The sequence below is a fragment of the Canis aureus genome, chromosome 10 (assembly GCF_053574225.1).
Source record: "Canis aureus isolate CA01 chromosome 10, VMU_Caureus_v.1.0, whole genome shotgun sequence".
Lineage (NCBI taxonomy): Eukaryota > Metazoa > Chordata > Mammalia > Carnivora > Canidae > Canis > Canis aureus.
In genome coordinates, this window is record NC_135620.1 from 64,619,823 (window position 1) to 64,646,931 (window position 27,109).

A 27,109-nucleotide genomic window follows, 5' to 3' on the forward strand; every position below is an offset into this window, starting at 1 on the left:
CTCCCTAGGCCCGCGGTGCCCGGGCGGTCGGCCGCCGGGGGTCTGCAGGCCCGGGGCCCGGGCATCACAGTCGCCACCGCGGAGGCCCATCCGCGCGGCCAGCGCCCCGGCACCGCGCCGCCCCGAGCCTTCCGCCTAAGCCCCGCCCCAACCTACCGCCCTCCAGCGCCCCACCTCCACACTCGGGCTTCCACTTAGCGCGGTCTCCACGTAGCGCTTCCCCGGCTACGGATTGCGCAACTCCGGCAGCCGGGAGGAGCCTGGACGTAGGCGGAGCGCCGCGGCGGGAGGGAGCGCGCCCCGGGCGCAGACGCCGCCGGGAAGCCCCGAGCCCTCGCGACGGCCCCGGACTGCGCCTGCGCACGGCCGGCCCCAGGCCGCCGACATTCCAGAGCCGCAGCCCGCCCCGCCCCACTTCCGGGGCGGGGCTCTCCGCCGCGCCTGCGCACCGCCTCGCCGCACCCTGCGCCTGCGCGCTGGGTCGGCCCGGCCCCCATCCCCCCCACCCCCCGCCCCCAGTTTTTTTTTTTCGGGTGGGGGAGGGGGCGCGTCTCGGCGAGTCACGTTGATGGCGGCCGCCGGCCTGTGGTGAGGTAGCGGATTCTCCCTCTGCTCGGCTCGCACAGCCCGCTCGTGCGTCCCGCGGACCCGCTGGCCGGCGCCCGGCGCGTGAGGAAGCACGGCGGCCCGAGCTCGCGGGGAAGGCGGCGGTCGCGGAGGGAGCGGCGCGGCCCGGGCGCGGGGCCGGGGGAGAGGCCGCTCGGCGGGGCGGAGGTGACAAGCCCCCTCCCCCTCCCCACCCCCGCCCCCGCCCCCACCCCCACCGCCTTCCTCCCGGGAGCGCGAGGAGCGACCCCGGGGCCCCCGCCCGGCCACAGACCCCGCCCAGCGGCCCGCGCCCGAGCAGGCCCGGCGGCCCAGCTGCGCGCCGGCACCATGCTGGTCACGCTCAAGACCCTGCAGCAGCAGACCTTCAAGATCGACATCGACCCCGACGAGACGGTGCGAGCGGCCAGGGGCCCGGGCGGGGGCGGGGCGGGGCGGGGCGGGGGCGCGCGAGGGGCTCGGAGTCGGCCGCCGGCTTTGTGGGGCGCACGGCCGCGGGGCCCCGGAGGGCCTGGGCCTGGGCCTGGGCCTGGGGGGGCGGGGGCGGGGGCCGCCTCGGGGATGGGGGTGCAGTCGGCCTCTCCGGGCCCCAGTGCGGGGACCGAGCCGCGCCGCGCCGCCCACGGTGCTCGGCGCCGTCCCCCAGCCCTGCGTGGCCGCGGTTAGGGCGCGAAGGTCTGGGAGGCGGCAGCCGGACGGGATGAGCCGTGAGGTCAAGATCCAGGTTCCGTCAGCCGCGCGGGGACGGGAGTGGAGAGCAGGGGCGGGGGGAACCGGTCCTTTGCCCCCCCCCCCCGCCGCCGCGCCGCGCCCCACAACCGGTGACCCTTTTATTTGCGTAGAGAGAGCCTCTTGGACCGCGCGTGGGAGCCGCAGTTCTCCCGCCACCGAGCCCACACCCATACGCAGATCGCACACTTTTCCAGGCCTCCTTGGTGGTGAAGACGTGTGTGTGTGTGTGTGTGCGCGCGCGTGCTGGAGCCCTTCAGAGCCAGGCTCACACTCAACTCCCGAGTAATAATAACTCCCCGTGTTAGAAGTCTCGTCAATGTAGGGTACTGGAAACCCTGCGCTCTTTTTTTTTTTTTTTTTTTTCTTCAGCCCCCGAATGGTAACATTTCAGGGGAGGGAAAAAAAAAAAAAGAAAGGAAAATAAAAACTTGGATTGTCGTCCGCAGGGAAACCCTCGAAGACCTCCGAAGTCCACGTGGTGGACTTTTAAAGCCTTCTTGTGTAGTTGTGACTGCAAAAACGCCACTGTGTTGAAGTCAGTACGACGTCATGCCAAGAATCTCAATGGGCCGCCGGTGTAAATCTGCTTTTGTTTTGGGGTTGTGGTTCTGTACACCGTTAAGATTGTCATGTTAAGTTTAAACCAGCTCTTTCCTGCCCGTCTGTATTTTAGAAGAGATAGTTGATTGTGTTTTGGGTGGAGATCAAGGGTCCTGGTGTTCACTAGACCAGTTGCATTTGTGCCTCTGTAACTTGTTACCTACCTGCCTTTCAGAGATGGGAGGGTTAAATGGTATTTAATTGGTGGCCAGTAAATGAAATCAGTCCTTAAGGAACACTGTACTCTTTGGGTGAGGGTATAGTGTTAGGTTTTACCTGTCTCGTTTAATTTGAAGTTTTGTGCATCTTCAGTTATTTAAGAAAACGTAGTTCCCGATCTTTTTTGGAACTCTGGCATGGAATAATTCTTCCGCAAGAATGTGTAAAAGTATGCTTTATGATAAGTTCTTAAAGGTGCAGGAGTTAGTAGTGATAAATGAGAAACTTTTCAGTGTCCTCAGAATTGACAACACCCGTAGATTGATGTTAACTAACATCATGTTGAATTTTTCTTTATTGCTGAGGGTGTACTAATAAGCTAAAGGATGAAAGTTTAAAGCACAGCTGTCATGATTAGTGTTTTCAGACAAAACTTTTCACGAAAAGTCTGTTTGACTTTGGTTCTTTGCAGTAATGTCGGTGCAACAGGAACCTCACCAGTTTATGACATTCAGAATTAACTCCAGAATTATTGAAACCTAAAGGAGGCTTTTGTAAATACCTGTGGGTTTATTGAAGTTACGCAGTGACTTTCTACAGCTCCACTGAATCTTCTGTGATACTTGTATAGCTCTTGAGGCAAGTTGTGCATTGACTATCTTAGAGCCAATATTGTGTTTGTGATATACTCTTAATTCTATTTGCTGTTTACCAGTTTATTTCCAAGGAATGTCTTGAGCTAAATGATTTATAAATATACTTCTAAAAGTGTGTTTTCAGAAAGATCATTGTTACAGAGAGTGGCTTTTTCAGCTTTTTGTTGCTATTTGTCTAAATATATTGTAGTAGCTAAGTATAAAAACTAAAGTTGTTAGTCTGGAGCAAGAAATAAAAACATTTCATCAGTGAGGTATGGAGCATTTACATTAAAATGACTTGTAGGATTTCCTTTTTTTTTTTTTTAAGATTTTATTTTTAAGTAATGTGTACACCCAGCATGGGGATCTCGAACTGACAACCCCGAGATCAAGAATCCTGCACTCCACCCACTGAGCTAGCCTGGCACCCCTCGTAGGATTTTATTTTAACAGATTTAAATTTCAGAAATGTTTACAGTGTTTTTTTTAATATCCATTTTTTATATTTTAGGTAAAATTCCTGTAAGAAAAGAAACAATGAAAGTTATATTAATATGGGAAGAATCTAGGTGTCTTGTTTCTAATTTGTTGTGAAACTAAGTAACCGAAGACATTAGGTCTTTCTAAAATAAAGGGGAGAAAATAGGATTTTAGTGAGACCTGTAGGGAGATCCACATTAAATGAATAGTTTTTGCTCTCTGAGACCTCGATTTTGGCTACTCAAACATTTCTCCTTGTTTGATTTTTACCTAGAAGGAACTAAAGAAAATTAAGCAACTTGAAGTGGCCAGTATAGAAACTCTCATGAGCTTGAGATGAGCAGGAGCAAAAATGAATGAGCAAGAAAAGACTGAGATAAGAGGAATCTTGGGAGTGATTCATTTAACATGTATATGTTTAGTGGTCTTTGAGTGGCAGCGCAGGAGTACACGTACGTGTGGGATGCGGTAGGTCTTCTGGGAGCCTTATTGACCTAGTCGCTCAAAAGCTGTAGAGTAGGAGATGTACAAAGTGGGGAAAGCAGTGGAATTTGTTTTTAAATTGTTTGTGTTTGCTTTAGTTTTTGAATGTTGAAAGTTCTCTTCCCTTTTTTCAACTTCCAAAATTTTCGTAACTCCTATTAGCCATTTTGTATCATTTACTTGACCATTACCATGCACTGTCTTTAGGGTTAACCAGTGCAAAAGTCTTTTTACTACTACAATAGTACTGTATTTTTTCATATAAACTATTAAAAGAATATAGAAACAAAATGAGAAGATTGGATGGGAAGACCATTGCTTAAAGAGAATATTCTTAATTGTGTGAAGTTTTTTGTGTTTTTTTTTTTTAATTTTTATTTATTTATGATAGTCACAGAGAGAGAGAGAGAGAGAGAGGCAGAGACATAGGCAGAGGGAGAAGCAGGCTCCATGCACCGGGAGCCCGACGTGGGATTCGATCCCGGATCTCCAGGATTGCGCCCTGGGCCAAAGGCAGGCGCCAAACCACTGCGCCACCCAGGGATCCCTGTGTGAAGTTTTATGTTAAAGAAATGTACTTAAAAAAAAAACAAAAAAAAAAAAACAGGAGGAATTTAATTTATGTAAAGAGTTCTGAGATGTCTAATGGACTGCTAATTGTATAAAATTCCTAAAAATTCTGAAAGTTGGTGATGTGATGGAACGACATTTAGATAAAAATGAGATACACAGGTTTTTTTTTAAAGCTCATATCCAGGGCGCCTGTGTGGCTCAGTTGATTGAGCGCCTGCCTTTGGTTCAGGTCATGATCCCAGAGTCCTAGGATCAAGCCCCATGTCAGGCTCTTTGCTCCACGGGAGCCTGCTTCTCCCTCTCCCTCTGCCTACTGCCTCCTGCTTGTGCTCACGCTCGCGCGCTCTCTCTCTCTCTTTGTCAAGTAAGTTAAAAAAAAATAATAAAAATTTAAAAACTAAAATCTTTAAATAAAGCTTATATCCAAAGTCCATTAGTTTTCTGTTTTGTGGTTACGTCAACCCATTAATTAAGTAAGGGCAGGTAGATTAAAGAACAAAAATTGAGATGATTGTAAACATTGCAGGTCTTACTGTATCACTAAAAATGATGACACAGAAGAGTATGTGATACTCAGATTTAATTCTTTAATATGCTAACCCTTGTCACTGTTTTGTGCTTTAAATAAGTGGAAAAACAGTATATTTGAGATGAGACTTAAATGAACAAGCTGAAATGTGATTATAATAGTACATAAAGTGACATCAGAGCTGTGTGTATATGTTGGAAGTTTTGGATAAAAGAATTAGAAAGATACAGTAGTTTCAGTTACTATAGGTAGTACACTTAGTGTACGGTACAGTAATGTGTAAACAATTGCTTTGGTTTGTGATTTATTTGTATGATATTTGTGATTATGCTGTAAAATATTATTAGTACTTGCTCTGCATATATTTGTTGGCCATCATTTATTAGCACTTATTCCTAATGTGGTTTATTGTGCTTTAATATAGTTGTGCAGGAGATAGTACTTTGTTATAGAAGATTCCTAGATTATTAAAACATTAAGAGTAAATGTATTAAAATATTGTATCACAGGGGCTCCTGGGTGACTCAGTCCATTGAGGTGTCTGACTCTTGGTTTTGGCTCAGGTTATGATCTCAGGGTCTGAAATGGAGCCCCATGTCGGGCTCTATGCTCGATGGGGAGTCTCCTTGAGATGTTTTTCCCTCTTTAAAATAAATTAATAACATCTCTTAAAAAAAATACTCCATTACAAAGATGAAATTAAGGTTTCTTGGCATATTGATAAAACATTACACGGAAAGTACCTGGGAAATCTGGCATGGTTTCTGCCAGAGTTTTGCTTTTCCTATACCTAGCACATAGTGGGCATTTAATAAACCTCATTTGAATGATTTGAATACATTCTTTTAGTGATCCCTCAATATTTGAATGTTGGTTCCTTTATTTAGTATTTGTTGAGTACTTACTAAAAATCTTGTCCTGTTACAGTGCATATATTACAATGGAATAAATCAATTAAAAAACAAATTTTAATAATCAGATAATGCTAAGAGCTATGTAGAGAATTGAAATAGGGTGAGGTAACGTGATAGTGCATGACTAGGTGGCTACTTTTAAATTGACTAGTCATTGAGGCCTTTTTGAATACAGTGACATTTAAACTGAGATCTGAATAATAATAAGTACTCAGATGAGGAAGAGTGATCTCTGTAGGAAAAGATCTTTGAGACTGTTTTGGGAATCAAAAAAGGGTTGTATTGCTGATCTAGTAGGTGAGGGAGAAGAGAGGGGATAGATCAGAGTTAGGCAAGGGGCCAGAGTCTATAGGACTTTGTAATAAGCAGGAGGTTTTTGAGGTAAAATAGGAAGCCTTTGGGGAATTTTAAGCAGAGCAGAAAAATTTCTTTTATGATCTTAAAGGTTAGTTTAACTGCTGTATAGAAAATGGATAGTAGGATAAGCAAGAGGAAAAGCAAAAGCAGGGACTTAGGCTTGTATAGTAGTCTTATTAAACAGACAAGGCTTTAGGGAAATAGCACAGATATGAAGAGAAGTGGATGGATTTGAGATATATTTGGGAGGGTAGAGTTGAGGGTTTTTGAAGGGGTGAAGTGGGGAAAATTGAGAAATTGAAGATTAAACCTATATTTTGTATAAATTGCGTGAATACTTGTGATCTTTCCTGAGACATGGAGGGTGGGAAGGGGAGCAGGTTTGGGGTTGCAGTGGGAACTCAAGACTTAAGTTTAAGATGCCTATTACTTTCAAGTAAAGATGACAAAGATATTTGTTACGAATCTCAATTCCAGAGAGAAGTTTGGGTTGGAGATAGAGCCCTGACAACAAGCAGCATATGTGGTTGACTTCAGTCCTTTGGACCAGATGAGATCTAGCCATCTTTTTTCAGTGTCCATTGCTTGTGAAAATTGAACCCTAAATTATGCACTATATGTAATTAATTGTGTGCTATTAGAATTGAAGAACCATGGTGAGAATGTTGTTAGGTAATAGGATGAGGCCTAGAATTGAAGCCTGGATGTGGAGATTGAATAGTGAAGAGGTCAGTCAAGGAACCTTTGAGGTGAGAAGAATCCAGGAAAAGAAAATGTTTCAAAGAAAAAGAAAGGATCAAGTGTATCTAATGCTTGAGAATTCAAAAGACATGCCCTTTGGTTTTGGCATCTTGGAGGTTATTAGTGACCCTGACAAGTAATCTCCATGGAATGGTGAAGCCATAAATTATGTTTGATTGGGTTGAAGAATGAATGGGAGATGGGGAAGTGTAGATAGTAACTATGGACATATATTAGTTATCTTGATGGTCATTTTTCCTGATGTAGCTGCCTTTATCTCTGTCAAAACCATGTAAAATGATCACAATTCTGAGGTTCACAGCATGTGAACGACATTGCTTTAAAAAGAAAGCTACACCAGAATTATGGAAAATACGTTAATAGCGTTCATTTTAGAAAGAAGAAATGAATGCCAGTGTGATTACTAACTTGCCACCAGCACAAAGTCAATGGCTTTGGTAGTTTCAGTATCTGTGAAAGACAGTCTTGGTCATACTCTGGTCTTGTATTCCTTAATCTCTCACCCAGTGATCTTTCCTTCTACTCTACCTCAATTATTCAGTCCCATAACTGGTTACTAGATCTTATTACTAAAAGCTGTAGCTATTCCCCCATTCCCAGTAATCTATTTTTAGTATTCTACTTTGCCTTTCCTCTGATTCCAGTTCTAACGAGACGTATAATTCATTTGATCCATATTTCGTTTTGCTGGCCCTCCCTTCATGTTACTGCCTCCACTCTTGACCAGCTAAAATAGGGTCAGTGATTATAATTACTCTCTTGCAAGGATGAGCATAGCATGTCTCTTGAGCCAGGCTGCCGGAGTTTCAGTCCTGGCTGTAGTACTTGCTCTGTGACCTTGAACAAGTTACCCAATTATGTGCCTGTTTCCTCATCTTAAAATGAGAGTACTGCCACTGAAAGTACTAACTTCAAATAGTTGTTTGGATGGTTTTATGAGGTTGAGGGCATACACAGAAAACCATGACCGTGCTTGACAACATGGTCCCACTGTCATTTCATTGTTTCTGCTTGGAAAACCCCAAAAGTGATTACATTCAGTTTTGTTTGTGCTTGCAGTTGTGAAGCTAGAAGCCACATTGATTTGTCTCACTTAAAATTCATGAACGTTAACTTTAATTGGGCCCTTTGTACTGCCTGATAAGTGTACTTTACCCATTAACTCTTATACTGTCGTAGGCAGATTTTATATAATTTCCTTGTTTTCAGCTGATAACCCTAGATTTTAGATTTTTTGGAGATTTTAGATTTAACTGACTATACAAACAATTTGGGACAGAATTTTTGCAGAGTCCTACCAGAGCTACCTCCTTTTGTTGTGGGTGGTGCTAAGGCTGATACCTCTACTTTTCCTCTATATCCTATACTTGGTCGTCCATGAAGGACCTCACTCCATCTATTTTCCTCTTCTTTCGTCTGCCTAATTGATTTTTCCATTCTAGAATATTCATTTTCCTCCATCTTAACAAAACCCTCTCTTGTCTCCATATCCCTCTATGGCTACTGCCTCATTTCCCTCATTTCCCATTTTGCTCTTAGCAAAACTTAAGGGTAGCTCTTGAGTCTCTTTGTTTTTACATCTTGCTCTCTTTAAAATACATTACACTACTGCTAACCTAGGCATGAGTTTTTTCCCATTTTATAGTTGTCCTGTGTCCTTGAGCACTTAAATCTATTTTCTCTTTAGTAAAATAGGAGTAGTAATAAGCCTGCCTTGTAGAGTTGATGTGAGAATCAAATGAGATCATGGATTTCAAAATTTTTAGTGAATTGTGAAATTAAAAATAAATATGCATTTTTTAAATAAATCCTGCTTTCATCAATTTTCATTATTTTGATTAATGTTTTTCACTATCTTTTCTAAAAAACGTTTGTGTGGATGTGGTATCCTCTCATTGTGTCAACTTGATGAAATCAGCAGTTTCAGAGTTTTTAAGAGTGGTGTTCTGCTTTTTTTTAGTTTGGAAATTATGAGATGATAGGTAATGTATAAAATTTCTGTTACTTTTGGAAAGAAATGTGCTAAATTTAAGCTTGCCATAACCACAGAGAATCCTGCTGAAGGACATCACACCATCTGTTCCTGTAAGTTTGGATAAATTCCTTATGTAGTGTCTCCAAGAGCTAATTTTATAACTCAATGAACTTTATAAACCCTTTAAACATTACGTAAACGTTTTCAAGCAGAGGAGATAGATTGGCTACAATTGGCTAATATATATGAACAGGTCCTAAGTACTTCAACAGGTGTATAAAAATTGTGTCACTCCCTCTCTCCTTTCCTCCTCCTCACACTTTTGGTTGAATTAGGTAGGTGGCTTCTTTGTAGTGTGTTAGATCCATTCCCTGCCTATATAGAAACTTTAAAAATTACAGGTATCTTAAGATACCTACTTTTTCTACTTAGTTTTCAAAGTCTGTGTCTGTTTTAATCTTGTTGAAAAAGATCATAGTGTCTGGGAAAAAATAGATTCTGGATTTCAAATTATCTATTTCTAAAGATTATTTATTTATTTATTTGAGAGCCTGAGAGCACGTGTGGTGGGGAGGGGCAATGGGAAGGGGGAGAAGCAGGTTCCTGGGATGAGCAGGGCTCCATCCCAGGACCCTGGGATCATGACCCAAGGCTAAGGCAGATGCTTAATTGAGCCACCCAGGGGCCCCTCAGATTATATTTTAAAATCATAGCCTTTTGGATCATAATAATAATATGAGAACTTATGGCTTTATTTACTGTCTATTCACACAATACTGTACTCTCAGTGATTTAAAAAATTTCTTTTGCTACATTCTTTTATTTCTTGGATCTAGTGGGAAGATTTTTCCTGTTGCACTAGAGCCAGCTAATTCTACATAATCCATTCTTTTTTTAGAATTAGTAGGAACCTACTTTGAGGGAGGAATCCAGGAAATACTCCTTGATACCTATCCTACTTTCTCAAATGGAATGGTACCACCCAAGGGATCAAAAAAAAGCATTACCCAACAGTGTAAATCTATGAAATCCTTCTGCTTTGGGACTCTCCTTTTTCTAATGGTTAATTGCAAATTTGGGTTGCTCTTATTTTTCAAAATTTAGCTAGGTACTAGACTATGGCCTCAGACCTCTCTCTTTTTCTTTTTTTTAAGTAATCTCTGTGCCCAGTGTGGGGCTCAAACTCAAGACCCTGAGATCAAGAGTTTCATGCTCTACCAATTGAGCCAGCCAGGCGCCCCAGACTTTTCTTTTTTTAATGAAGACTCTTTTCAAAATTGCAGTGTATTGTATAATACTAGTAAGAAATGCCGGGGTGCGGGGGGGTGCTGTGAATTTTTTTTCTTTTAATAAATTTTCCCTTACATTACTGAAGTAATCCAGCCTTGTTATCTATAAAGTATATAAAAAAGCAGACGGCTTTATTACGCTAGTTTAAATAACTATTATGGTCTCTATATGCTGCTAGACATTTTTTTAATTTATATGTAACACATAAATGTAACTGCATTATGTTTTTTAAAAAATTAACTAACTTTTGTCCTTTAAAGATAATTATAAATATGTCATTCATACGTGCATGCAGTCAGTGAATACCTTACATGTATAGTGATTGTTCTTGTATTGCATTGTATATAAATGAATGCATGTACAATAATGTATTTACCATTGAATGTTTAGGGTTGTTTTCAGTGTTTTAAAAGGTAATGTAGTACACTTGTTCATGTATCTTTTTTTTTTTTAAGATTTTTATTTATTCATGAGAGACAGAGAGAGAGACAGAGACAGAGACAGGCAGAGGGAGAAGCACGCTCCATGCAGGGAGCCCTGATGCGGGACTTGATCCCCGGACTCCAGGATCACACCCTGGGCCGAAGGCAGGCGCCAAACCACTGAGCCACCCAGGGATCGAGCCCCTGTTCATGTATCTTTAAAGTATTTGTGTGGTACATCTTTAGCATTGATTTCTAGATGTAGAATTATTGGATCAAAGGCTGGCAGATTGCCTCAAAATTGCCTGCATCGATGCTCACAAATACCAACTTCCACATCAGTAACTAGCCAAGATTCAAATAAGAGATATATAGCACAGATTAAATGAGTTACATATTATGAAGCTCTTTATATACTGTGGTAAGTACATACCACCCATGAACTGTTACTCGGCCTCTGTATTTCAGGGCTACCCATTAAAGCTTGCATGATTCTTTTAATGACTTATAACAATAATAAGGAACAACAAAGTTACAGCATAAATAAGGAAAACATAGAGTAACATTGAGGAAGCTGGGTTATCATGAATATTCAGCTGTAAACCTAGTCAACAAGCAGTAGTCCTAGAAATCTTGTGCAAAAGTGCTGTGTAAGAAGCCTGAGGTGGGGGGATCCCTGGGTGGCTCAGCGGTTTAGCACCTGCCTTTGGCCCAGGGCACAATCCTGGGGGGATCGAGTCCCACGTCGGACTCCCAGCATGGAGCCTGCTTCTTCCTCTGCCTGTGTCTCTGCCTCTCTCTCTCTCTGTCTCTCTCTCTCGGTCTAATCGTGAATAAATAAATAAATAAATCTTTAAAAAAGAAAGAAAAGAAGACTGAGGTGGAAAACATCGTGTTACTATCATAGGGATATAATTTGTAAGACATTATTTTAATATTTGAAATGTACAACTTAAATTTATTGAATGCAGAAGACTACTTTTAATGGCTATTGGCCTGAACTGTGATAGTGCCAGGGGATGCAATGTAATATACACATCAGGAAATAATTAGATAAGTGGGGCCCCTGGCTGGCTCAGGGGTTTAGACATCTGCCTTCAGCTCAGGGCATGATCCCGGAGTGCTGGGATCAAGTCCCACATTGGGCTCCCTGCATGGAGCCTGCTTCTCCTTCTGCCTGTGTCTCTGCCTCTGTCTTTGTGTGTCTCATGAATGAATGAATGAATGACCTTTTTTTTTTTTTTTTTTTTTAAAGGAAATAATTAGATGGTAAGTTGGAACCACTGGATGAATGATTTGATGTGAGGAATGTGGAAGAGATAAGTACCTCATGGGAATGGGATGTTTTTCATCCCATGAAAACTGGGATCAGCTTTTGTGTTGGCACTTTTAGTCTATTATTATTGCAATTATCTCCCTTTTGGGGGAGAAAAGAAGCCAAGTCAACCATGTTTAATCTTAGATACAGAGTATGTTCTTTTTAAAATGCACACAATTTCATAAGAGAAGTATGCGACTAGGGAAAAGGTTTGATTTCTTGATAGTTGTTGATAGGGTTGGGTTGATGATAATCTCTCACTCTTTAGGGGGAAATAAACAGCAAGAGGAAAGTTTAGGAGAATGAAAGGATAGCCTTGGTTATGTATTGGGACTATAGTGATCAATTCTAGATCCATCCTGTTCACTACTCAGTGAAATAGCACTGGCAGGGGGTTCAGCACAGTTAAAGGAGTCATAACTGCATCCACTGCTGGTCATAGCCTTCACAAGAGAAGCCATGTGCAGATAGGTACAACCTCTTCTTTTTTTGCAACATCCAGAAAGAAGGCCTTTCCCTCTAAGCTGTTTTTTTTTTTTTTAAGATTTTATTTATTTATTTATTCATGAGAGACATAGAGGGAGAAGCAGGCTCCTCACAGGGACCCCGATGTGGGACTCCATCCCAGGACCCAGGATCACGCCCAAAGCCAAAGGCAGAAGAAGCTCAACTGCTGGGCCATCCAGGCATCCCTTTAAGCTGTTTTAAAGTATGTTCAATCTGATGAGGTTAAGATTTAGACTAGTCTAGAAACCTTCTTTCAGCAAATATATTATGTTGACATGCCTGTGGGATATCCAGTAAAGATGTCAAGTAGACATTTAGGTATGCTTGACTAAAGGAGAGAGCTGGGCTAGAGATAGAAATGACACCTGGATGGTTATTAAAATTAGAGGAGATGGATTATCTGGGAAGTTTATATAGAACAAAAGGCATCCTTGGGCATGACCCTGAGTAGCACTTAAAGGGCTGGCCAAGGAAGAGGATTTCAAAAAGCCATGAACAGAGAGACAGGAGGAAATCCAAAAGAGAATGGCCTTATGGAAATCAAAGGAAGACTGTGTAAACAGGAGAGACTGGCCAGTACTGTTTAATGTGACAAGTCAAGTAAGGTAGAGAAGGACTAAGAAGTGTCTGGTAATGATTTTTTTGCTGAATTCAGTGATACTGGTAAGAGCAGTCTTATGGAATCATGGGGATAAGGAGAAAATAAGCAGCAGAATGAGGATAAAGTCCATGCTTCTGTCAGCAGTGTGTAGTTGAGTAATAGGTATGGTGTTACGAGTAAATACTACAGTGTGTGTAGTTAATTTTGGGGGGGAAAATGCCTGAGACTAAGCAGAGGAGAGTAGGGCTAACAAATAATGGGGGGCTTATGAAGTTTTTGTTTTGTTTTTAAGATAACAGAAAATTAGGTCTGTATAAGTGTGAATGAAAATAAACTGGCTTTGAGGAAGAGGTTGAAAATATAGCCGGGGGAGGGTAGGAAACAATGAATCTAGCAAAGTACTGAAGAACACTGGAAGAAGAACTAGGGGACAGGTGGAAAGAATTAGGTTTGAAAGAGAGGGATACCTTTTTCATTTAATAGGGGAGAAAGAAATTAGGTGAATCTGGTTGCAAAACAAAAGTATGGCCTTTTGGTGGTAGAAATTGGATGGTGAGTTTCTCTGATAATCTATGTTTTGAATGAAGTAGAAGATGGTCATCTGAGGGGACAGGGGTAGGGTAGTGTTGGGAAACATACTTAAAGAAGAGTGCAGGTTTGAAATTCCCTTTTGGAGAATGGAGGAGAACCACAAGAACAGAAGATTTAGGGTAGCTTTCATTTTCTTCAGCATTTAGAAGACTGGCTATAAATAGATAGGCAGGGGTTGGATAGTTAAGGATAAAATTTGTTAGCTAAGTGAGGTAGGAGTGAAGTGGTTGAACTAAATTTTATATTGAGTACTGATAGAAATAAATTCAGTTATGTCCAAATATGGAATTTTGCCTGGCAGGAGCAGCAAAAAGACAAGAATGCCTGATAATAGGAAGAAAAGTAATAGAAGCCATGGCATTGTTGTCTGTGCTGAATAGAGCTGGCAATAAAGATCAAAATGAAAATAGAAGCTCTAGTGACCAAAGTCTTATTAATGAGATGCAAGACCAGGTTTAGTGAACAGTATTGAGAGCTGGTAGGAATAAGCAGTTGGTGCTTATAATTTCTAAGATGGGGCAGTTTTAGAATGACAGGATTCAGCCTGTGTATTGTGGTTAGATGACTTAAATAGATTGAACGTAAAGATCATTGTGTTGAGGTTAGGAACAATGAGGTTTGGATAGGTCAGTGCACCCAGTTCTAAAATCTAGTTTAGTTTTTTTGTTTGATACATAACCCAGAGTGGTATTGCTGGATTGAATGGCCTGCCCTGAAAAATGTTGACCTTTGGTGTATTGCCCTTAAATACTACATTTATTTGATACTCTCATTCTAAGAGTGTATTTCTTCACATTTGGTGCTAACACCCCAAGAATTATTTAAGGCTGTCTTTTCCAGTGTTACGGTGCATAATCATGTCTGACTAAAAACTGTGTTTTTGATTGCTAATAAGGTTGAACTTTTTATTGACTGTACCTGTGGATTGCTGCCCTGTTATTTGTCCCATTTTTCTGTTGGCACAGAACTATTTTCTACCATTTCTCTTAACTTATTTGCATTTTTCCCTTTTTTTTTTTTTTTGTCTTATTTCTATTTGAATTCCGTGCTTGGTTTACTAATTTTCATTCTTTGTTTAATTTTCTTTTTTTTTAATATATTTTATTTTATTAAAGATTTTATTTATTCATAGAGACACAAAGAGAGAGGCAGAGACACAGGCAGAAGAGAAGCAGGCACCATGCAGAGAGCCTGATGTGGGACTCGATCCAGGGTCTCCAGGATCACGCCTTGGGCTGCAGGCGGCGCTAAACCGCTGCACCACCGGGGCTGCCCTTTGTTTAATTTTCATTCTTTGTTTAATAATCACTTTTTTTAAAGAGAGAGTACTACACAATGGGGGTGGCAGGACAGAGAAAGAAGGAGAGAGAAAATTCCAGGCAGGCTCCATGCCCAGCATGCCCAACATGGGACTTGATCTCACGGCCTCAAGATCATTCATGACCTGAGCTGAAATCAAGAGTCAGATGCTTAACTGACTGAGCCACCCGGGTGCTCCAATAATAAACACTTTTAGTATTAGTCTGTGATTACCTTTTTTGGCCAAATCATACAGGTATTGACGTCTGTAGAGATCTCATTGTTATGTTCTTAATATTCTTTAATCACCAGTTTGGTTTCTTAGGAGCAAAATGGTTGGAGGTGTTTGTTGTTCTGCTTTTTATAACTTCTAAGGTTTTTTTGTCCCCTCCTCCCTCTTTGATAGAACTAGAGAGTGGGTCCATTATTTGTTTAGGCTTATATGAAAATATAGGTCTTTGTGGCCTACATTTTTAAACTATATATTCTATCGGTGCTAGAAAAAAATTTTTATCGGATAGAAACTGTATATACATATCAGCTAAGTCTGTCTTATTTGCCCATATATCCTGACCTGTGCAGAATGAGATTTCTGTTTCTTTTATTTCTTTCATTTATTGCTTCATATATTTCTTTATCTTTCTGGTTTTTTTTCACATATTTCTATGCTCTATTAATTTATTCAAGTATTAATTGAACAACTGCTGTGTTGTATACCATTATGTACTTTTTTGAGAACTAAATTCACTCATGGTAACACATATGGTCTATAATTCATTTGTGAATTTTTTTTTTAAAAAAACCAAGCCACCAGAGCTACAAATATTGCATCTTCTCTCCCTCTCTGAAGAAAGAAGTATGTGGAAGGAAATTTATTATTCACCGCAGAGTTCTCTAACTGAGCTTTGCCATCACTCAGTTGACTTTTGGGCAAGTCATTTACTGTGGAAGATTGCAGGTCTCAAAATTTTTGTTTTCAAGACCCTATACACTTAGAATTTATTGAGAACTCCAAAATAGCTTTTGTTTATGTGCTTGTGTTTACTGTATTAGAAAGTAAACTGAGAAATGTTTTAAATGATCTTTTACAGATAATAAACCCAATAAATTTTATAATTATTTATATAAAAAATTATTTTCCCAAACAAAAAGCAGTAAGAAGGCATTGTTTTATTGTTTTGCAAAACTTTTTTAAGTAGGCTCCATGCCCAGTGTGGGGCTCAAACTCCCCACCCTGAGGGCAGTCCTGGTGGCGCAGCAGTTTAGCGCTGCCTGCAGCCCAGGTTATGATCCTGGAGACCCAGGATCTAGTCCCACATCGGGCTCCTTGCATGGAGCCTGCTTCTCCCTCTGCCTGTGTCTCTGCCTCTCTGTGTGTGTGTGTGTGTGTGTCTCTCATGAATAAATAAATAAAATCTTTTAAAAAATTATAAAAAGAAAAAAAACTCCCCACCCTGAGATCAAGAGTCCCATGCTCTACTGACTGAACCAGCTAGGCACCCCAGCAAAACTCTTTAATGTTTGGCTTAATAGAAGAACGATTCTCATTTACTTCTGTATTCAGTCTTTTGGTATCACATGCTTTGTAGTCTTTGGAAAACTCAGGTATATATTTGTGAGAAAATTAGGATGGAAAAAAGGCAAATAATGTCTTTTGACCTTGCAGACCACCCACTAGAGATTTATGAGCCTTTATGGCCTCCCAACCCTACCTTAGAGAATCACTGCTCCAGGCTTTAGCATCCATAGCAGTGCAGGGAATAGTCTTTATTGTTCTGTTTTGTTTTGTTTTAAGATTTTATTCTTGAGAGACACAGAAAGGGAGGCAGAGACAGGCAGAGGAAGAAGCAGGCTGCCTGGAGGCAGCCCAATGCAGGACTCAATCCCAGGGATCACGCCCTGAGCCACCCAGGCATCCCAACTAAATAGTCTTTAAGTTATTTTATCTTAGAAATTTGGATAGTATCTTTTATTTCCTGATTTTATCATGAACTGCTAGTTGAATGTATAAGTAAAATCAGAACCGTCAACATAAATATAATTTAAAGCAAGGGTCAGCTGTAGCATTATGGAAGTTATGAAGTCCTTGTACTTCTTTATTCTGAAACACACATAGCAGACAGTTTATCATCTGATAAAGAGCAGTATATGAAATTGAAAAAGGCCATGGAATTTATAGCCTGAGTTTACTGATGTTGAGATCAGATTCTGAGTGCTTTCTTTTTAAAAGTTGTTACTTGTATTAATTTAACTTTTGAAATTCAGAACAATAGAAAATAGTGGACTTAGATACTTGTGATGTATTTCTACTTTGGGGAACATCAGAATAGTGGTGATGCTGTTGACTCATTACAGGAGGATCAGTGCAACGAGGGGTAATTTATATGGTGTGTGCAAAATATTCTGCTTTAAAGCTTGAAATCAGAAAGTTGTTTTGGGTTTCAGCTACTACTTAGTAGCACTGTGACCTGGAGAGGAGATCTAAACCTCTCTTCCTCATCTATAAAATTGAGTGGATAACCCCATTTGTCCCAGAGTTTTGAAGATTATGTGAAATTGTGTATGTTAATGTACTTAAAGCTGTATAAGCATTACTGTCTTTTTTTTCTTTTGGAAGATACATTGTTGCTTTTTAATTGTACAAAGGAACCTTCTCTTTATATCTTACCAGTTTTCATCTAAAGCTCAGTACTATCAACTTAGACAATTTTCAGAAGAATTCTGGGAGATTGAAGGAAATGGAATTTTCCTCTTTGATTCCTGTGTCTTTAAAGTAATGAAACTAGTACTCTCTTTTTGTATCCCTATCAGGCAGTCTTTCACCTAAAGCTCAGAACTATCAACTTAGACAATTTTTAGAAGTATTCTGGGAAATAGAAGGAATAGAATTTTCCCTCTTGATTCTTGTGCCTTTCAAGTAATGAAACTAGTTCCATTATTTCTTCTTGCCTCTTTTACTCCTCAGCCACTCTGATCAGTTAGTTTCAGAAATTGATTGGACTCATTTTCAAAATACCTTATAATGAGCCTATTGTTACATAATTTTAGGAATCTGAGACCATCAAGATCATCTGTTCCTATTCCTCTTACTTTGTAGATGAGACTGATACTGAGAGAGAAACCAAGCTACTTGTTTAAGATCATTTAAGTGATACAGTGGTCCTCCGCCAAGGCTGAACTTTGGAACCACCTGTAAAGCTCTTTAAAAAAAAAAAAAAAAAGATGTTCAGGCACCATCTCCAGAAATTAGGTTTTAATTGATCTTTATGAAGCCCCTGTGGGTGTAATGTGATGTAATGAAGCCCCCCGTGTGATTGTAATGAAACGTATCCGACTTTTAAAATGAATTATTTGCCATTTAACATTCATATTTAACTTTTATTATTATTGTAGATATGACTCTTTTGTGTCTTCAACGTTTTTAGAGAGCCTTTCTTTACTTTTTTGCTCTGTGGGAAATAAACCCATAAACTTTATAATGAGAATCAAAACTTTGATGTTGAAACCTTTATCTTGAATGGATTTATCAAGTCAATGATAAAGTTTTTTCTTCTAATCTTTTTTTATAAGTTTATTTTTTATTGGTGTTGGATTTGTCAACATAGAATAACACCCAGTGTTCATCCCATCAAGTGCCCCCCTCAGTGCCCGTCACCCAGTCACCCCCAACCCCCGCCCACCTCCCCTTCCTCTTCTAATCTTTATATGTGTAGCGGCTAGTGGTAAAACAAAGCTTATACCTGTTATACCTAATGCATTAAGAATGAGTCTTTTTTAGTATAATATTGTGAATACATGATAAGCTTTAGAATTATTAATAATACGTATAAAATTTTACTTTGCATTATTTAATCAAATTCTAGGTAGTCATTTGTTTTAGACTTTTTAGGGAAAAAAAATCTTTATTTTTCCATAGGTGAAGGCACTGAAAGAGAAGATTGAATCTGAAAAGGGGAAAGATGCCTTTCCTGTAGCAGGTCAAAAATTAATTTATGCAGGTATGAATTAAGTATTGAAAGTAATGTGCTATCTTCTTGCTTACAGTGACATTCTTTAGTTTTAGAAATTGTCATCTTACAAATTGTGTAAACAACTTGACTGTCATAAACATATATGGTGTTTGTGTTAGCTATCTTTTAGTCAAAATGTTACTACTTTTTTACCCGATTATATTTCCATTCATATTTATCTTGGCTGATTAGTTACTGTTTTTCTTTAGGGAAAGTATTAATTGATAGAATTGACATTGGGGATTGTTTTAACTTTAATATATGTAAGACAAAGGTTATGGGGCTTCAAATAATGTCTTCTCTTTTTCTTAATGTACTAGGCAAAATCCTTAATGATGATACTGCTCTAAAAGAATATAAAATTGACGAAAAAAACTTTGTGGTGGTTATGGTGACAAAAGTAAGTTTCAGCCTTATACTGTGTATATGCGTGTGAGGTTTTTGTTTTTTTTAATATCATGATCCCGAGTCCAGCCTTTATGAATACAGTTTATGCATATCCATTTGGCAGGCACTTACCTGTTAAAGATTTTAATAGTCTATTTTGAGTCAGCCATAAAGTTAATTATTTTATACGTTTATAGCTTAAACATAATTTAAAATAAAACAGTTGATTAAATGTGTAAAATTTGTTTTGCCAAAGTCGTAAAATCGGTAATTATGTAATTATTTAAAAATGTGGTTCTTAGAAATTGAATAAATATTTCTTATTTATTAATGGTGCCTTAAAGGGACTTGCAGTATTATGTACTATATCTGACCAACTCCTCAGGCAGACAAAGCATATAAACTCCTAAATTCAGTGATACTTTCTAGTTGATAGGGTAGATTTTTAGATGCTAAGAAAGGAAAAGGCAGCTGAAGAAATGATAGAATGATTGCTGTGAGGAAGGTTTTGGTTTTGGGAGAGGTTAGGGGAAGAGAGAGGCAGGAGAGAGAGAATCTTAAGCAGTCTCCATGCCCAGGACAGAGCTGGACTCAGGGCTCAGTCTCAGGACCTTGAGATCATGACAGATTGAGTTGGATGCTTAACCACCTGAGCCACCCAGGTGCCCCTGAGGAAATTCTTTTTTGGGGGGGGATTTTTTATCACTTACTGGACTGAAATATTTTGGGGACAGTTTCTAAAAGTCACAGTTTTTCTTCAAAGCAAAGGATGAATTTGAGTTCTTTCAGAGATTGTTGTATTTTTAAAGATACATAAGCATTCAGTAGAGTTAAAATAGGTACCTGTGACATTAATTTTTAGGATTGAGTTGTCATAATCTGAGAACAGTGATTCTTATAACATTGAAAATAAGTTTAAATGACTAATTGGAAACCAGTTTATCAAAGACAGAATAAATGTGAGGATTCTTTTTTTTTTAAATTTAAGGTAATATATGCAATAGATAATAGTGAATTTAATCAAGTGTGTATTTTTGTCCTTAAAAAAGCAACTGAACAATTTACATGTGTTGGATTTAGAAGTTTTTAACCCATTAAGGACCATAGTGGTTTTGTTTTAATGGCACTTACTCATTAAATGTTAAACTTTGCATATAGAAGAAAAGAATCATGTGAGGAAACTTTGTCTCAATCTAGTATTTTAAATTGTGATAAAATACACGTAACACAAAATTTACCAGTTTGACCATTTTTAATTGTACAGTTCAGTGGTATTAAGTACATTCACATTGTGCAACCATACTCACCATCCATCTCTGGAACTCTGTACCCACTAAATAGTAACTCCCATTTCCCTGCTCCCAGCCCCAGTAACCACCATCCTACTTTCTATTAGTTTAACTACTTCATACCCTGTATAAGTGGAATCATACAGTGTTTCCCTTGTGTGACTGGCTTATTTCCCTTAATATACTGTCTTCCAGGTTCATCCATGTTGGCTACATGCCAGAATTTGTGTCCTTTTAGAGCTGAATAGTATTCCATTGTCTCATCTAGTTTTATCATGCATAGTACATAATGGAAAATGTGGTAGCCACATATTTGGATATGTATGTTGGTCTTATTTCCTTTAGTATTATAATAACCTTGATTATTTAAAACACAATGATTAAGCAGGATAGGTCTCAGATCCATGCATTTGAGGTATAGCTACTTAGAGCTGAGCCTTTTCATATAGAATTTATATAGAATTCTAATGATATTTATCATTACTTTATTTTCAAATTAATAATGGCCAGTTATTAGAAGAGGGAAGAGTTAGGCATTATGGAAGCAATGAGAAATGACCTCGTTGTAAAGAAGAGACAGGAAAAAGCTATTTAGATCAAAAGTAAGCAGAAAAACTTCAAAAAGCAGATAGGATTGGTACCATTTAGAATGAGGCTTAAATAGCACTGTAGAGCAGAGACTTTGAGGGCATGGAATGTGACCGTGTTATATTGATCACAAGTAATCTTCAGGAAAATAGTAAATGAGCATAGTAATGCATTTAAATTTCACTTCATCTAGATGGGAGTTTTAGAACATTAATAATTTGCAGAGTATTGTATTGGCAGTTTAAAAAAAGCTACAGGGCTAAACATAAGACTGAGAATAAGTAAAGGAGGAAGTGAACACTGCTAGTATTTTTTTTTTTTAAGTCCCCTGCCCTACCTTGCACAGCCAGTCTTTCTCCGGTGCAGTCTGTACTAGCATAGGTCGAACAAGAAAGTTACTTTGGTGATGCTTTTGAATGACAATAAATACTAGAAAGTTATAACCAAGGCACTTAAAGTGTAATGGGGAGGGCAGTAATTATATAGTTTTTATTTCCAGTACACAGTCTGTATATTTCTTAATAGTGACTGCTTATAGTTCTTTTTCATATTAACTTAATAACAAAGATTGAAACTATTAGCCAAAGCTAATTAAGAACGATAGTTAATACATATACTGTCTTTGGCTTTGAAAGAGTGACATAAATAGTGATCATATAGTTAATGTTGGTCATTTATTGTTTCTTAACAAAATTATTTTCAAGTTACAAGTTTATATTATTTATTAGTGTTGTTTGTGGCCTCCTATAATGATACAATCTACTTAGAGATCAGGTAATACAGTATTTTATCATAATTCATTGTTTTACTTTTTGAATGTGTTTAGCCCAAAGCAGTGACAACACCAGCACCAGCTACAACCCAGCAGTCGAATCCTGCCACCACTATTACAGTTAGCTCCTCTACAGCTCCGACTGTGGTTCAGGCCCCAGCCCCTCCCGTTCTGGCTCCCACTCCTTCTCCTGCATCCGTCACTCCAGCACCAGCGACAACATCTTCTGAACCTGCACCTACTAGTGTGACACAACAAGAGAAACCTGCGGAAAAGCCAGCAGAGACACCTGTGGCTACAAGTCCAACAGCAACTGACAGGTAAGACCTGCCATCTAGAAGATGCATCAACACAAGTTCAGGACACGAACTTCAGGCATGTATTTATCTTCGTGATTATTTTGATCAAACTAACTTTGTTTCTGCTACATTAAACTTTTTCTAAACATTGAACTGTGACTAAAACAGTGTGCTTGTGCCTGCTTAAATTTCCATAATCCAGATTTTTATACTCTGCATATTTTTTCCTCCAGGGAGAAGGGAAAGCGAGTCAGAGTCTCTGTTCATTTTGTGTAGAAAAAATAAGTTATAAAAATAACTTGATATTTTATTATACTTGGACATATTATAAATAACTTGACCTTCATAATCATTATTTATATTCGATCTATATTCTTTTCTGATCATTGTCATTTATACTGTAAACATCCTTCTGTGCCACTAAATCTTTCCAATTGCTGCATGCCATTGTGTTTGGATCTGATATTTATTTGCACTTAACCTTGCTCGGTGGTTGAATGTCTACCTTTGGCTCAGGTCGTGATCCCGGTATTCCGGGATTGAGTCCTGCATCAGGCTCCCTGGAAGGAGCCTGCTTATGTCTCTGCCTCTGTGTGTGTGTTTCTCATAAATAAATAAAATGTTGAAAGAAAGGAAGAAAGAAAGAGAGAAAGAAAGAAAAAGAGGAAGAAAGAAGAAAGAAAAGAAAGAGAAAGAAACCTTACAAAAGTGACATCTTTGGGTATTTTCCTTATCTGTAAAATGTTTGTGACAATAAGACTATCTCCTAGAGTTGTTATAAGGAGTAAATGAAATAATGAGTGTAAAAGATGTGAAATAGCACATGTTCACAGCAGTGAGTAACAGCTATCTTGCATAGTTAATGTGGATTGTTTGAATTCTCTGTTTTATCTATATTTTTATGAGCTTCTGTAGAAATTTTTTACCTGTGTAGGTCTTTAAAACAAAAGAAAATGTGCTGGGATATTTGGGGGAGTAAGAAATAGTTTCTTGTGGGATGTTGGCAGGATTGTTGAGTAGTTTATGACAAAGGTTTTTTTCTCCCCAAGTATAAATAAATAACCACAAGTACTTTGGTTCTCTTGATTGGACTCATATAGGGAATTTCTTCTTTATCTGAGAACATGGGTTCTTTAAGTCCAGTGTACACTGGCACTGGAGCTGTTTATAGTTTGACACTTAGGTACAACATGGGACCTCAGTGGCAGTAGTTAAAGAGTCCTTGGAATCAGAACCAGACAGGATAGAGATCTATACAGAAATTGGAACACTGTGATAAACACAAGGATTATAAAATGTTTAGTTACTCTTTTTTTTTTTTTTTTTTAGTGTTTTGCCTTTTGTCATGTTTCTCTGTCTGACCCAGTCCATGATGTTTGAAGGGGTTTGATTCATTGCTCATTTAGGGCCTCTTTCCAGGAAGTTGATTCCTTTAAGAGGAGGTTCAGGTAATAAAATACTTCCCCTAAGCCTGCTTGCTGAGCTTTGCTTCAGGCATTCTGAGACACTGTTGCCTAACTTGATGCTCCTCCCATGTATATTTAGAAATGCATTCAACACTCTTTTCTAGTGGGAGACAACCCAGACTCCAGTTAAGTTGTTCTATCAGAAGGTTGTTGGTCAGTTCTGTGTATGGGAGGGAACTTAAACAAATTTTTTTAATGCATTGGTTTCCCAAATCACTTAAACATTGCATGTGTAATTAAATATGTCTTCATTCAGTGCAGTATATCTTCTTTTCTTGTGTGTTTTCAGCTCTTGAAAAGCTCATAGTGAGAATTTCAGAATTAATCAGTACATTTTTAATGTGCTAGTATCATCTATCCAAATTTATTATTATCTCCTTTTAAAATTTCTTCCCGGGGGTACAGTTTTATTTACCCATTCTCAAAAGTCAGTATTATGTTTTCAGTCCTACAGAGGTTGCATAAATCAGTAGATGATGGTATTGACCATCCAGAGAGCAGATCCTGAGTTACTTGGTTGGGCTTTATACATCAGCTGTTTACTCTTACTTCCCCCAAATGATCCCCTTAGAGAAAGATAACATGGGAAAAGAAGGATGAGAGAAACTCAGAAAATTGGCAGTTTAAATGTGCCTTTGTCCTTTCCTCTGTGTTGTAAAACATTGAGTGTCCTGTAAAGCACAAAACTTAGTGAGATTATCAGGAGACACATTGGTATTAGTTTGAAGGACATCAGAAAGTTTATTCATCACCACTGGTCTGACATTTCATTAATAGGCATTTGTGTCTTTAGGCCAGTTTTGTTCTTTGAAAACTACCTATTACAATACAAATTCTACTTATTTCTACCTTAGAGAAACTGCGCATGTGCACAAAGACTGACTACATTATTTGTAGTTAAAGACAAATTGAAACCAATCTAAATACCTCATTAGTGAGAGAATGACTTGACCTGTGATTTATACGTATTAGAGAGCAGTGCTGCTCCAAGTGGAGGTAGACTGCATCAGCATCACTGGGAGCTCATTTGAAAGTAAACCTCTAACCAAAATCTGAATTACTGAGGAGTGGATCTCTGAAACCAGCTCTCCTGCTAAATCCTCGGGCTTCCTAAAGTTTGAGAAGCTCTGATATCCAGTACTATCAGCCAGCTGAAGTATGTAGTATGTATGCATAGTGAGTGAATGTGGTTTCAGGGCTTTGTTATCAAGTGAGAAAAACATGATGAAACAATATGGGCAGCAACCATAAACCAAACAAAAGCCACAAAACATTGTCATACATTTTCTGGGTATGGACAGTAATGTGTAGAAAAATAGTAGCAGAGGGACAGCACCCTGATAAGTGGTTTCCTCTGCAGGTGGGGAAGGAGAAGTGGTGAGGTAGAATCAAGATTAAAGGATTATGGTTCAGCTGCACCTCGCTCTTATCTGAGATACATAAAGAAGGAAATTTTAAAGCAGTGTGCAGAACAGCACAACTTGTTTTGTAAGAGAACTGGAATGAAGGAGACTAATCCTGCCAGGTAGTAAAATGTATTATACTGGGTAATGATTGCAATAATTTAGAATGGCTCTTACTAGAAGATTGCTCAGTTAAATAGATGGTAGTCTAGAAACAGACCAGAATACAAACCAGGGGACTTAGTGTAAGATAAAGATGTAATTTCAAATCACTGTGGGGAAAATGCTGTTGGGATTAATGCTTAGCCAAATAGAAGGGGAAAAGATGGATCACATACCTTATATCATAAAAATAAATTCTAGATAGATATTTAACATAAAAGTGAAGCCATAAACTAGAGAACATGGGAAAAATAAAAATAATTTAAAAAGTCATAAAAGGAACAATTAATAAATTTGATTACAGAATTTTTTTTTTTTTAAGATTTAATTTATTTATTCATGAGAGACAGAGAGAGAGGCAGAGACCTAGGTAGGAGAAGCAGGCTCCCTGCAGGGACTTAATCCCGGACCCCAGGATCCATAGGATCACGCCCTGAGCTGAAGGCTCAACTGCTGAGCCACTTAGGCATCCCTACAGAAAGAATTTGAAAGTTGTAAACCTAACTAAAATTTCCCTATGAAGAACTTGATTTGGCCAATTAAGTGGAATACTGTGTGGTTGTGGGGAAAATTTGAGGTCGTTACAGTTATGTAAGATAATTAAGAATAAAACACACCCAAAAGCAAGACACAAGTCATTGTTATATAGAAACTGGTAGTAGTGATTGTTCCCTAAGCAGGGGTCATGGGCAGGAGAATTAGTTTTTTTTACATATAATTCTTTTCAAAATTTTGCTTTCTATATAAGTTACCTTACATAGTTAATGAAGATAATTTAAAAATTACTCCAAAAAATCAGTTTAATCATAGTGATCATATTGGATGTTATGCTATGCACTCTGCTAAACACTTTATAGCAATAACCCTATGTACAACACTTTGGGATAGATACATGGCTGTTCTTGTTGACTTCATTGTACTGATGAAGAAACTGAGGCTTAGAAAATAATTTATGAATTCAAATTTAGACACTTGCTTTGGTCTTGCTATGCTACAGGAGGGGTGGGGGGACAGAGGAAGAGGAGAGGGAGAATCTTAAGCAGGCTCCATGCTCAACTTGGAGCCTCACTCAGAGCTTGATCTCCCGACCCTAAGATCTTGACCTGAGCCAAAATCAAGAGTTGCACGCTCAACTGACTGAGCCACCCAGGTTCCCCTACTGTGTTTTGTTTTTAAAATTGGGACACAGGTATAAGTGTATGTTGTATGTATGTTTTAATCTAAACTGCTAACTGCTACTTTTACTACTTTGTAAACTTCAACTTTTCTTTGGCCTACTCTTCATGGTCTTTCATAATCCTGTTTTTGTCTACTTTGTTTCCAGACTTCTGCAGTTGCCCAGCAGAAACTTAGTCCTTTTAAACTGATTTAAGTTACAACTTAGATTTTATCACACCTCTCCATTTTTTGCCTTGACTTGAATGCCTTCTTTTAGTTTCTGTGTTCAAAACTTACCTATAAGACCTAACTGAAATTCTGTTATGTAAAGATTTCCTTGGCCTTTCCAGCCTGACGTGGTTTCTACTTTGGCTATTTATTGCGTATAGGTTTCCTCTACTATTTGAAAGTAGAGCATTCCTGTGAAACATATTGTAAGCCGAAATGACATAAAGCTAAGAAGCAACTGCTGTAAATTTATGTGGAAAAAATTTTGGTCATTCCCAGAACCATAAAATAACCTCTCAGGCTTTTCTGATAACTTAGGACACACCTTGCTAAATTTAGATGAAGCATAGATGCTCACAGGCACAGTTCAGAGCTATGGTGGCTTGCTCCTGAGGTGCTTGCTGAGTATAGTCCCTGGGGAAGGAACTTGGTGGGGCCACCTCACTTCTCAGGGTGTGTTCCTCTATGAAGACTTGCTGCAAAACAAATGAAACACCATTTTCACTTTTCT

At 39.1% G+C, this 27,109-nt stretch overlaps 1 protein-coding gene across 7 annotated transcripts in view; it reads left to right on the top strand.

The window, feature by feature from the left end:
• Positions 1 to 27,109, top strand: part of RAD23B (RAD23 nucleotide excision repair protein B) — a 47,084-nt gene that overhangs the window by 2,332 nt on the left and 17,643 nt on the right. The window contains exons 1-4 of one of the 7 annotated variants that reach the window (XR_013388250.1): positions 799 to 1,002; positions 18,753 to 18,834; positions 19,167 to 19,246; positions 21,937 to 22,202. Coding sequence is in view for 6 of the 7 variants with exons in the window: in XM_077912812.1 (XP_077768938.1) it covers positions 937 to 1,002; positions 18,753 to 18,834; positions 19,167 to 19,246; positions 21,937 to 22,202 (494 nt within the window). In the remaining variant the exon portion in view is untranslated. Of the gene's footprint in view, positions 1 to 798; positions 1,003 to 1,291; positions 1,331 to 2,580; positions 2,737 to 18,752; positions 18,835 to 19,166; positions 19,247 to 21,936; positions 22,203 to 27,109 lie in introns of those variants that run through there. The other 6 variants (XM_077912812.1, XM_077912813.1, XM_077912814.1 and 3 more) reach the window with 6 other exon arrangements.